Genomic DNA, 13,385 nt, shown 5'->3' on the forward strand with positions numbered 1-13,385 from the left:
TGGTCCGTACTGGACCGGCTGTGAGGGATGGCAATGGCAGCGGTGCCGTGCCGCCCTCTCTGTTCCTCCTGGTCCATACTGGGCTGGCTGTGAGGGGTGGCAATAGCAGCGGTACCATACCGCCCTCCCGGTCCGTACTGCGCTGGCTGTGAGGGACGACAATGGCGGCGATGCCGTGCCGCCCTCACAGTTCCTCCTGGTCCATATTGGGCTGGCTGTGAGGGACGACAATGGCGGCGATGCCGTGCCGCCCTCCCGGTCCCTCACGGTCCGTACTGCGCTGGCTGTGAGAGATGGCAATGGCAGCGGTGCTGTGCCTCCCTCCCAGTCCCTCCCGGTCCATATTGGGCTGGCTGTGAGGGGTGGGAAGGGCGGCGGTGCCGTGCCGCCCTCACGGTTCCTCCCGGTCCGTACGGGGCTGGCTCTGAGGGGTGGCAATGGCAGCGGTGCTGTGCCTCCCTCACAGTCCGTACGGAGTTGGCTGTGAGGGGTGGGAATGGCGGCGGTGCCGTACCGCCCTCCCGGTCCGTACGGAGTTGGCTCTGAGGGGTGGGAATGGCAGCGGTGCTGTGCCACCCTCCCGCTCCGTACTGCGCTGGCTGTGCGGAGTGGCAATGGCAGCGCCGCCGTACCGCCCTCAACAGTCCTGACTGGTCCGCACAGGGGAGGCTGTGAGGGGCGGACATGGCGGCGGTGTCGCTCCCTCCTCCCGCCGCCGGGGGGCGCTGGCGCGGCGGTGGCGCGGAGCGCAGTGCGCAGGCGCGGCCCTTCCCGGCGTGCTCAGCGCCGGCTCATGGCGGCGGCGGCGCCGGGACGGGTGAGTGGCGGCTTCGGGCCTGGCCCCGGCCGTGTGGGGAGGCGGCTCCGGGACCCGCGGGGTGTGGGGAGGCAGGGCAGGGCGGGTGTGCCACGCTCAGCGGCTCCTCCGAGGGGTCCGGGCCTGTGTGCAAGGTAGGGGGGGCGTCAGGGCCTGCTTCGCCTTCTCTGTTCCCAGAGCGACGGAGGTTGCAGCCCACCCTGTTTTTTTGTCGTGGGGACAGCCCCTGTGCCTTGCTCCCTCGTCCCTTCCCCTCAGTGACAGCGCCCTCCGTGCATTCATCCGTGCATCCATCCATGCGTTGTTCACGGAAGGGCAGCACAGCTGGGGAAGGGTGTGGAGCACAAGTCTGAGGAGGACTGGCTGGAGAAAAGGAGGCTCAGGGGTGACCTTCTGGCTCTGCACAACTCCCTGAGGAGGGGGCAGCCGAGTGGGGGTCCGGCTCTGCTCACAGATAACAAGTGACAGGACAATAGGAAATGGCATCAAGCTGCACCAGGGGAGGTTCAGGCTGGGAAGAATTTCTTATCAGAGAGGGTGGTTAAATGTTGGAACAGAATGCCCAGGGAGGTGGCGAAGTCCCCATCCCTAGAAGTGTCCAAGAGAACACTGGATGTGGCACTGAGTGCTCTGGGTTACAAGGTGGGGATCGGTCACAGGTTGGACTCGATCCCAGAGGTCTTTTCCGACTTGGTTGATTCTGTGATTCCCCAGTGCATACCATGGATAACATCACTCCTGCTGCCAAAATCCCGCTGCTCTGTGGCAGGTGGGAATTCCCACAACATGCTGTCCTCATCCTGTGAATCTGTGCCTTTATAACCCCTGCAGTGTTTCATCCTGAGGCCAGATGTTTAATAATCCTCAAAACCTCATTTTTCTTTTTGCAGTAAACTCTTTGCTATTGAGCTCTAATTGTTCATATTCCACTGCAGGATTAAATTAATTAATACCTTTAAATTAATTAATACCTTTCAAACTGTTACATTTGTACAGCTTTGTTCTAGTTATGTGTATTTACCATTAGCCAGAAAAAGGTCAATTTTCTCTGGCTCTAGAAAAAATGAAATAAGAGGTGGTGTACCCATATGTGCAAACTATTAGCAAATAACCTGCAAATAGATTGGTGGTGTGATTTGGAGGGGTTTTTTTTCTTTTGTCTTTCAGTTTTAAATTGAAGAGAAAATGTCACTTTACGATGACTTGGGGGTTGAGACCAGCGACTCCAAAACTGAAGGCTGGTCCAAGAATTTCAAACTGCTGCAGTCTCAGTTGCAGGTGAAGAAAGCAGCTCTCACACAAGCAAAGGTACAGTCCTTTTGTGGTTTTGCATTCTGTTTTTCAGACTTCTTTTGTGTTCAGTGCGCTGTGTTTGTGACCTCAGAATTCTGATTCGGGGTAATCTTGCTGACATTTGTCCGTGAGTTTGTTGCAAAGAGCCTGGAAAAGCTGAAGGGGAAAAAGGTATTTTTCTTGATGTGTCTTAGAGGGAATATTGCAAAATTAAAACTGAAGAAAGCACTGAAGTATCTACTGCAAACCTCTGAGCTATTAACAGCAGAGCCAAAAGCTGATCTTCAAGTTTAGCTTTAAAGATAATAAGATTCAGCTTTAGAAATATTTTTAAAATGTAAATAGGGAGTCACACTGTGATTGATTATTTACATGTTTACATCATTTTATGGTTGTTATTTAAAAGGCTCTTGGTGCAAATCATTATGTATTAGAAATTTTTACAACAAGTATTTCCAGAGTAGATGAAAGGGAGGAGTGCAAGCTGATTCTTATTAGACTGTGACAGAGCCATTTTCTCTTTTTATTGCTGCTGCTTTTTCTTTCACCCTTTTTCTTTGATCAGTGTTGATATTTTGGTTCAGGCAGAGCACAGGTGCTCTTTGGGCTGTGTAGGTTCTGTAGTGAGACTGCTTAATTAAAAGAAGCAGCAGTAGCACTGATGCCAGATACTTAAGTAGCCACAGCATGTTTTTTCACTGGAGTTACTCCTGATTTGTGCTGCTGAAATTGAGGGCAGGATTTAGTTGATAATTGGTACAGACTGCATGGATAAAATTTACTGACTGCTGTATTAGCTGTATTCTTTGTCCATGTAACTGATGTGTAGTGTATCCTTAGCCTAACAGAATAATAGGATGGAATTAGAAAACTCAAGAGTTCAGAAGAGATTAAAATATTTTATCTGGTGATAAATGGGAAGAACAGTAGGTTTTTGGAATAATTCTGAGTTTTTTAGAAGCTAACTTGGGTCAAACTCACCTGAATTGATTGGGTGAATTTTTAATGTGTGTTTCTGATCCTGGTCAAAACCTAGGACCATTCACTTACCACTGCAAAGTATATCAAGTAAGCTGATTTTTAGAAAACTGCTTTATGTTTTCTAGACATTGTATGTTTTGATGATTTTTGCAGAGTCAGAGAACAAAACAAACCACAGTCCTTGCTCCAGTGATTGACCTGAAACGAGGCAGCTCTTCTGATGAGAGACAGATTGTGGACACACCCCCTCATGTAGCAGCTGGGCTGAAGGTAAGAGCAGAGCAGCTGAAAGTGCAGCTGTTAACAAACGTCTGGGAAGTCAATTGTTCTCCCAGTGGTCAAAAAAGTGATTATTTTCTGAGAATGTCTTCCTCTGCTGAGAGTTCTTTAACAAACATTTCAACTTCAGACTTCCATGTGGTACAGCATGGAATTACCACAGTTAATGTGCAGTTACAAAACAGTGTTCTTAGAATCCTGGACAGCTTCAAAATACTTGGCAAGACAGCAATTTGGGCAGCTAAATAATGACTATAACTGTGATTGCATCAGTGTTGGAACTGGACCTGTATAACAATCAACTGAAAATAAAAGAGGAGCCACCTAACCTTTTAAATTGATTTTTCATGGTAAGGAATCAAGAGAAACTCTGTCCCTGCAGCTTTCTCAAAGAAAAAGTTCTGAAATGGTTCTTTCAGATTAGAGGAGAACAGTCTGTGTGCCTCTGTTGGTATTATATCAACAGCAGCTGATGAGATTGTGTGGGAGGACCCTGGCAGATGGTTGCAGCAGCAAGATGCCGTAAAGCCTCCAGTAATGCATTCATGGGGTTTGAAAAATTCCTGGCCATGCTGATTTGCTGCTGCTTTGCATTTTGCAAGGGGAGGGGGTGGTTCTTTCTTCATGGGAAAATTTTCTGTAATGAGAGACTGGATGAAATGTTAGTTCTAAATAAAACCAAGTTTCTTCTGGCACCAGTGGGATTAGGATATTACCTGACATTACCAAAGTGTTAAATTTTTGATTTGCAACTGGGTGTTGTTTTCAGATCTGAGCTAAAGAAAAAAATTTTTTTTTTTTTTCAGGATCCTGTCCCTAGTGGTTTTTCTGCAGGAGATGTGCTGATTCCCCTGGCAGATGAGTATGATCCCATGTTCCCAAATGACTACGAGAAGGTGGTGAAACGTCAGAGAGAGGAACGGCAGCGACAGCGGGAGCTGGAGAGGCAAAAGGAGATTGAAGAGAGAGAAAAGTAAGGCTTTGTTTAAGTACTTGACACATTGACTCTTATCTTAAGAATAGACATGTCAGTTTGTTTAATTTTATCTCTCTGTTTTCATGGAAGTTCTTAGAGGTTTTGTGGATACTGCATGCTTGTAGAAGCAAGTGCAGTGTTTTGCATATGTTTTAATGCTCTTGGTAAAAATCACCTAACAGTGCAAAAACAGTAAGAATTATCAGCTTTGCAGTCTCTTCAGCTGAAAGGCCCTTATCAAAGGGTCTGAATTTACTTTGTTTCAATAATAGCAGCAATATTTGGGTACTTCATGATTGTTATCAGACTTTGACCTCGCAGGTGTTTCAGAGTGTTTGATATCAGTGTCACCTGACTACAGAAAAACCTTTTCCACACTCAAGGATGAACCATCTTTTCTGCTTCTAAAACTACATACTCATCTATGAATGCATTAAGTTTTAAACGTAGCTAGCACAGCCTTTGAGAGGCATAGTTGCATTTCCTTTTTAAATCCTCTGCAATCAGTAATTTAATTAAGTTAATTATGTTTTTATTAATCTATTGCCTCTGGGCAAAAGAAAATACTATTTTATTTTTATTGCCCTTTCCCTGAAATAAGAAATCTCTGTAATCCTATTGAGGAAGTTAAATGCAGATTCAATATCTGATTATTATAAATGATAAAATGTCTGCCAACCAGGCAGAAGATTACATTTGCTCATTTCAAGTGAAGTGAATAAACCATCTTCATTACAGAATGAATCATCTGAAGTCTGGAATTACAGTTCTGCTGCCCTGTTTAGATTGTGAAAATTAATTTCTGTAGTTACTGGGTCTTCTCTATCTTCTCTTGGTTATATGTTTTGATGGAGAAGGAATGCCTCAGGCTCTGCCCTACTGGCATGCAGCACCTCAGAAATCTGGGATGTCATTCCCACAGTTTCAGCACTGACTGCTCTTTGGTTCTATTTGTACTTGTGTGTGGGCCAAGAGTCTTTATACATTTAGACATTAGAGAAAAGAGGTGAAAATTGCATAATAAATTCTGATGTCAAACTGGGGAAACAGTCTCAGCCAAATGTGCGTCAGATGTGTGCTTTGGAGTACAGGCCGTAGATTTGTTCTGATTTCACAGTCAGAGATTCAGAAAGTGGTTCCACAGTAGAGCTGTTTTTTATCATCCTTTAGCACAGTTTTGGTGGCTGTGCTAGGAAAAAGATCTGATTTGTGCACCAGGTGGTGCTCTTAACTTTTGAGGGAAAGTTCTTTTCCTTTCTGTTGTATTAAAATGAGTAATCTCTTGATCACATCAGATAACAGCAGAAGTGCTAACAAATCTTGAAGCATTCCTTACTTCACATTAGAAGTTATTCCTGAATCTTATTTTATTTGCCAAGCAAGCTTCTCAACAATCTGATGTTTAAGCATGAGGATATTTTTTTATTGAGTAAATTATATTACTCTGTATAGCCTGTGATGGGAAATATAAAAAGGACTTTGTCCAAGCAGAGTGATTGATTAAATAATGTTTGTTACCTTGTTCTCTGTTCCATCCAACACCTGATCCACAGTAATCATTCAGTCCCTGTGGTCTGTTTGGACAGGATTTATTCAGGTGCTTCCTCCATTCTTCTTAGCTGACTTGCAAGAGGAAAATTATCTTGGTTTAGATCCACCTTCTGTTTTACCAAAAATGCCCCACGAGGGTAAAAGCAAAGAATCAAGTGGTGAAGGTGTTAACTTGCACTTTTATGGGAAACATGTTAAATGCCAGTTGGATGGAGCAGAATAATTCAGCCTGCAGAGGTGGGATCATGAATTAAAACAAAGAGTTGACTTCCATGGTTTCTCATCCTAACTTGCTGTGTCTCCTAGAAGGCGTAAAGACAGACATGAGGCCAGCGGGTTTTCCAGACGACCGGATCCAGATTCTGATGAAGATGAAGATTATGAAAGGGAGAGACGGAAAAGAAGTAAGGGAGCTGCTTATGTTCCTGGTGTGGAAAGAGGAGAAAAAAAGAGAGAGGAATTCACAGTCTTATTTCATGGATTCTATATTTCTGTGTCCTCACATGAGTACACTGTTAATTCTGAGCCTTTAGAATAAATCTGGCATTTTATTATCACATAATATAATGGAGAAGCCTGGTATTTTTCCATGGAGGCAGATGGCAGCCAAATTACTTGTGGAACTACCTCTGTTCAACCTTAGTTTGTAGATACCTGTTGTAAGTTCCTGCATGATGTAGATTCTATGCAAGGGGTGAGACATCACTGAATTTTCACTATTGCAACTTTTCATTCCTGCATTTGTTACATCAGTGCCCTTAGAGCTTGTCAAGTGATGTGGATCAGAAATATGTCTTTTCATAAACAAAATTAGTCTTTATTCTCTTTCAGCAACAAAGTTACAATAAATAATTCAGGTCTTTTGTGATATCCTCCAAATGTGTTGTGTTCAATTTTGCTCACAGGTATGGGAGGAGCTGCCATTGCACCACCCACTTCTCTGGTGGAGAAGGACAAAGAACGTGAGTACTCCAAAATCCTCTTCTCCAAACACAGCAGTGTTAATTTCTTACTCAACTTTTTATTTGGTTTAGTCCTCCTGCTTTTCCCATGGGAGTCTTTGTAGCAGCAGGACATGAGCAAGTTTTTTGTTCATGGGAGGAGGCTGTGGGGCACCTGTGATGCTGCCCTGCTTCACATCTGTGTTCTGAAGAAATCTTTCTGCATTGCTGAACAAGTGGCTTGGCAAACTGGGCTCTTCCAGCCATGTGCAACTACTCACTTCTGATATGAAAGAAGAAATGTTTTCTCTGGGGAGACTAGAAACCTCCACAGGGTGGAGAGAGAATTTTTCCATTGCTCTTTCCTTGAGGAGGTACTTAGTGAATATCTTTTCTTAAGGAGTTAGGCATTAGAAACAGAATGTTTTAAGTTTTTCAGGGATGCAGTTTAGCTGAAGAGATTTGTGAGGTGGTGTGAGTATCTCAATTGTCCACAAGATGGCACCATCCTGCTATGGGAACAAAACCATCCCCTTTCTTTTTTCATATCTAACTGTTGGAAATGTTAAGATTTAAAATAATTACCAGTGTGTTGTCTACTTTAGGAAAATAATAATAAGAAAAAATCTTATGCACACAAGCTTTTCTTTGAGAGTCCTCATTGTATTTATGAGAGGATTAAAATGTAAAAAATACCTCAAAGCTTAAGTGCATGATACAGTGAAAGCATTTGACATGTGTAAACATTCAAAACAGAAAGACGTTGTTTAGAGTAATTAATTAAGAGCAATTGATCAGTGTCAAGGAAAAGTAAATATAAGCTGGAAATAGCAGAAATATCCATAAGGGGAGAGCTTTTAAAATGTGACATGGTCCCACAAAGAAACGTTTGTATGGCTTCTTGCTTGATGCTCAAATCCAGGCTGGAAGAAAACAAGAAAATACTGGTGTAGCAAAAGTCCCGTCCATCTGCTGTTTAAATAGGCATTATTTTTCCTCATATTATATCCTCCAACTTCATGTCTGACCTTTCATTTGATAAGATACAGGAGCTGCTGTAGAGGAAAATATTCTAAAATTAAGTCAGTCTGGTAAAAGTCTGTAAGGCCATTCAAAAGTGATTTTTTTCTAGTGTTCTAGTAGGTTTGATTTTTTTTTTTTCTATTTTGCTGTTTGACTTGTCAATGGAAGGTGATTTAATAATCCAACCAGTATGATTGAGATATCCAGCTCCATCTCCATCCCCAGGAAGAGCTGCAGTTCAGATATTCCCAGTGAGATGAGTTGCATTCATTCTTTTTAATAGACTGGTTTCTCTTCTCTGCAGATGTGCAGTGTATTTTTATTACAGTCCTTGGGCCTTGAGTTGTGTGCATTGATCCATTTTTGTCATTATTCTGTTCCTGATGAATGGGAGTTTGTCCTCCACATAAACTCTTTGTAGTGCAGGTGGTCTCTTAATGTTCCTCTTCTCCATTTAATAAGAGGATAATAAATGCATTATAGAGCTGTGGAAATCTACATCCAATGAAAAAAACCCACAATAACTCAGATGTTGTTTCTGAGAGAGAGAGAGGTGAGGGGATGTTAAAACAGCATGTGCAAAGGAAACCTTCTTCTGATTTGGATTTTGTGGAAGTCCTTTTCATAGTTTGTCAGGATTTTATTAAAAAAACCCCACATGTCTCTGTTTTCTCCAGCTGTAGCATCATTCCCATATGAGGAGGAGTCAAGACCTCGGGCACCTTCTTCCAAAGCAGCAATTCCTCCTCCAGTGTATGATGAGCCAGAGAGACCTCGTTCCCCCACAGGACCCAGCAACTCCTTCCTTGCCAACATGGGGTAAATAAATGAGTGACTACTGCATATTTTGTGGGAAAAGGCATTGGAAGGTGGTGGAAACCAAAAGCTGAAATAGTCAGGAGAGAAGAGCACAACCCATTGCATGTATGTGGTTAGTCTGAGTTCACAGAGTCCAAACTGGCAGGATACAGGAAAAAATGTGGATGGACAGGACTGGGGGAAACACATCTGAGGTGGTTGCATTCAAGGCTGTGTTTTTAAGCCACACTCAGCACAAAGTGTTTATGGCCTGTATAAGCCAAACAATGGAGTGTACTTGAAAACCCAGGTGATGTGTTAGTTCTTCTAGGTTTGTTTCCCAGTTTTATCTTTAGTTGTCTTAAATACCAACAAATTGATATTTCAAATCATTTCAGCTCTGCTTTTTTCAAACATTGAGTGTATTTGCATGAATGTAGCAGCTGTGGCTGCAAATCTGCTCATTTACTTTCCTACCTTGTATGATGCTCGTGTTAACTGTGGTAACAAAGTGAAGGTGAATCTATAGCTAAAAACAGCTTAGAGACCTCGTTTTTAGGCTTGGTGAGGTTTTTTTAATTATCCAGAAAAAGATAACCAAACTTGTATTGTTGGACCAGCTTGTGCTTTGTTACCAGCTCTGATTAGCAGTACCATGCAACCCTCACTTCGTTGAAGGAAGGGCTAAAAATCTGACCTAACCTGCCTTACTTTGACCACACAATTGGCTCTTTCTTCTGTGACTTAGTGTTTTAAATTTTCAGCATTACATAACCAGACTTTTTAGCCTTTTGCTAGAAAAAAATCATGTAACTTGTGGAAGCTCCTGAATTTTCTTCCCCTGTGTAAGGGGATTTTAGGAGGTAGAATATCTGAGCACTCAGGAGAAATGCAGTGGTTTTGTGGAAGAAACCTTTACAAACTGATGATTTTTTTCTCATTGCAGGGGAACAGTAGCTCACAAAATCATGCAGAAGTATGGTTTCAGAGAGGGCCAGGGGCTGGGCAAACATGAACAGGGGCTCAGCACAGCCCTGTCAGTAGAGAAAACAAGCAAGAGGGGTGGCAAGATCATTGTTGGTGAATCTACAGAGAAAGGTAATTGTGTCCTGCACCAAGTGTGTGAGAAATGAAGCTCCTGGGTTTCGATTTACCATCTGTCCTTGTTGAAAATGTGGGAGTTGGAAAAATGACTCCTATTTGTTCTTGTGGAAATTTACATTTTTCTTAATCTTTTTGTAAAGTGATCCTGTATAAATTTTTTTAGCTCATCCTCCCGTTCCTCTAATCAGTTGTCCTCCTTTAGTGTTGGGGAAGCATCTTCACTTCCCAGGCTGATCCTGCTCTGCCCTGATGGCTTTTTCCCTGTCACATGCTGTTGATATTGCTCTCATTTCCCTGCTCTTGTTTGATCTTGAGACAGCATCCAGGCTTCTGAGCACAAGTGGTGGAAGTCAGAATGCTTTTAGTCTTGTAGCTCTTATGATACAATTCTGAATTTAGAAATTATTTCCCTCAAAGAAGTAGTACATTGTCAGTGTTAGTGCTTAATTCAAACCATTGGAATTGATTTTTCTGCTTACTGTCATTCCAGGTAGCTACAAGTTGTGAATAAGTGTTCCTCACCACTATGAAATTACATTTTGTGGCTTTTATTCCGTTGTTTGATCAATGATATTCTGATAAAAGTCCCTAATTGAGCTTTAATCTAAAATTATTCCACAATTCACTGTTCTGTCTTCAAACAGAAACGGGCAAGAAGGCAGATTCCAACCCCTTGACTGAGATACTGAAATGCCCAACTAAAGTGGTCTTACTGAGGGTGAGTTGGGAGTAAGGGAACCTGTCTTGGTGTTGAAATGTTTAAACCTTTGTTCCTGATACAAAACTTCACAATTCAAATGGTTCTGGCCTGCACCCATGTGGTGTTTGTGTTCTGGAGAAATGATGTGACTTCCTGGGGTACAAGGTGTGAGTTTAAATCAACACTGCTTTAAATTGTGCAGTTCTCTTGTCTTAGGGACAGGGAACTGTCTCCTGTAGCTCTTAAACTTTTAAAGTATTTGTGGTCACAGTTCACAGAGGATCTGATCTGCACAGACTCCATCCAGTGAATTGGGTTTATTCTTTGACTTTCAGAACATGGTTGGTGCTGGGGAGGTGGATGAAGACCTTGAAGTTGAAACTAAGGAGGAATGTGAGAAATATGGCAAGGTTGGAAAATGTGTCATCTTTGAGGTGAGTGACAATCTGTCTCTCTTTTTGGCTACTCTGAAAGTAAACTGGGCACTCATTCCTCACAGCTGGACTCTTACTGCCTAAGAGGGGCATACATAGAAAATCTCTCAGGGTCCTTTTCTGTGTTGGAATTCTGGATTTTCTGTATCTGTAACATACAAGCATCTAATAGTAACAACTATGCAAAAATGATTGAGTATTGTGTTTTTGGAATCTTCTTATTTCATTCTTTCACTGCCTTTGTGAAGAACAGCAATTGAAAACAATGTTCTTGCTACTGTTCTAATTGTGGCTTGGGGTTTTTGTTTTGTTTAGATCCCTGGTGCCCCTGATGATGAAGCTGTAAGAATATTTTTAGAGTTTGAACGGGTTGAATCTGCCATCAAAGGTAGGATCCTAAATTGTGTCCTGTGAACCTCAGAGTTAACTTCTGTAGAGAGATTAAACAGTCTCACTGGTCAGGCTGTTGAGTTAAAGAGTTAAAGAGATGATTATTTTATTGAGTTGCTGCTTGCTGATCTGCTCTTTGTTTCAATTCCAGCTGTTGTGGATCTAAATGGAAGATATTTTGGAGGCAGAGTGGTGAAGGCTTGTTTCTACAACCTGGACAAGTTCAGAGTGCTGGATCTGGCAGAGCAAGTTTGATTTTAAAAATCTAGCTCGAGGTGTCATTGTTTTGGCAATCACGTTTTCAGCAGTAGGCTGGGAATAAAGAAGAGAAAAGTAGCTTTCCTAGCAGACTGGAAACGAGCCTCATTGAATGGATTTTACACATTCATTGTGACTTATGTTTTTTTGTAATATAAAGCCCTTTGAAAGTAAGATTCACGTCTGTGTGGTTTTGAATTGCACATTTCTGCTTTCTGCTCTGGGGATCCTGGTGTTTTTGAGCTTTCAGATGATTTTGCTCTGTTGAAAACCCACTGCTGAGGAGATGCTTTGTCTGTATTCCTGCTTTCTTTGTTCTGGTGCTTCATCATGGAGTCCCTGTGCTGGATCCACAATAAGTGTGAAGCTTTGGACAAGGACTGTGTGCTATGATCTTCTCCCTGATGGTCTTTGCTAGAGTTAGAGCCTTGCTCTCCTGAGTCCTCATCTCTGCACACCAGTGATTTGGGTCATTGGACAGTTGCAGCTGGTTTGTTCTCCTGACTCCAGGACAAAGCTTCCATGCCAGAATGGAGACTGAAATAACAAGGATTGAGTCTGTCTTCACAGATCAAAAGAAAATCCATGTCTAATCCAGGGAAATGGAAAGAGGAGGGAATTTAATGGACTCTTAGCAAGAACTCTGTGCTGTTGGGTAGTCTGTGCTGGGAATTTCCAGGGATAACTGATTTCAGGTCATTAACTGGGGAAAAGGGAAACTCCTTCCTGTATCTGGCCAACTGTCAGAATCTCACTTCTCTAACTCACACATAGGCAACTAACTTCATTTAATCATTTCAAACTTGGCATTTGCTCTTTGTGTTTATATTTCTGTATTTGAGGTAAATATCATCAGGGTTAGGCTTTCTTTTCCTTTTGGGAAGGAGTGCCTGTGGAAGTTTTCAGAGTAGGAGGCCATGGAGGAAAGTTCTCATGAAAATCTGAAGAGTTAACAAACTAATCTGCTAAACACTACTGCTCTTATTTCTAACTTGATGTAAAATAGTACACAGCTCTCTGCTCCTGATTTTATGTTTTGTTTGGGAACAGTATTTGACAAAGAGTTGGCAAGAGGTGACTGCAGTGGTGGCAGTTGTCTCTGCCCCATTGCACCCAGAATTGTGCAGATACTGAAGTGGCTGTGAGCCCTGAGGGCATTTTGGCTGTTTGAAAGCTGGTGCTGGATGTCTTCTTTCTGTTACACACATGGACTGGGGGGAGGGGGGACATACCTGTAGTTCAATGCTGTGAATATCTCCAGCTCTTGCCCTTCTGTTGAGTTTTAGCTGCAGATTTCTGTGACAAACCCTTGGGTCTTGTGTTTTGCTTATTTTGTCTGCTTGTATTCCACCAACTTCTGTACAAACATTTGCTTGTAAAACAGAATTTTTAAAAAAACTGGTATTTTACCTGCTGTGTGTGGCTTCCTTACTCTCTGCTCTTTATTGTGCAAGGCACAGAGTTGGGCACTTCTGCACCCGAGTTGGCACTTCCTCTGTTCCACCCTCCCTGCAGCAGAGGTGAGGAACAAGCCTGACATGAAAACCACAGGACTTGGGGCAAAAACCAGAATCTAAATTCTGTTCCTCCCTTTGTTCTTCTTCATTTTCTCTTTGACTTTGAGCCTTTACTGCTGTGTAGTAAAACAAGAGATCAGCCTGGTATGAATTAGCATAGCTTTGCTTGTAGTACTCAAATAATTTGAGTGGCTGCTGTAGAAAGTTTAACCGCTGGTTACAGATTGAGTGTGAGCTGAACTTAGTTTGAAATAGAACTTAGATTTAAGCAACATTTATGGCTCTTATTTCAGCAAAAACCTCTTGAGTGACTAGGCTGTAAG

At 42.5% G+C, this 13,385-nt stretch overlaps 1 protein-coding gene across 2 annotated transcripts; it reads left to right on the forward strand.

Annotated features, from left to right (window-relative positions):
• The first annotated feature begins 756 nt into the window (after positions 1-756).
• On the forward strand, positions 757-12,954 carry RBM17 (RNA binding motif protein 17). Of its 2 annotated transcripts, none has more exons than XM_033058795.1 (12): positions 757-817; positions 1,985-2,125; positions 3,245-3,361; positions 4,177-4,343; positions 6,204-6,301; positions 6,803-6,859; positions 8,539-8,680; positions 9,606-9,757; positions 10,408-10,481; positions 10,799-10,897; positions 11,213-11,285; positions 11,439-12,954. In XM_033058795.1, exons 2-12 carry the CDS (start codon positions 2,003-2,005, stop codon positions 11,540-11,542), a joined length of 1,206 nt encoding a protein of 401 aa, XP_032914686.1. In that variant the 5' UTR covers positions 757-817; positions 1,985-2,002; the 3' UTR covers positions 11,543-12,954. The 2 variants fall into 2 exon arrangements, with proteins under 2 accessions (XP_032914686.1, XP_032914688.1); XM_033058797.1 differs by having other exon boundaries at positions 6,207-6,301.
• Positions 12,955-13,385: the final 431 nt, after the last annotated feature.

The sequence above is a fragment of the Catharus ustulatus genome, chromosome 4 (genome assembly GCF_009819885.2).
Source record: "Catharus ustulatus isolate bCatUst1 chromosome 4, bCatUst1.pri.v2, whole genome shotgun sequence".
In the NCBI taxonomy this organism is placed as follows: Eukaryota; Metazoa; Chordata; class Aves; order Passeriformes; family Turdidae; genus Catharus; species Catharus ustulatus.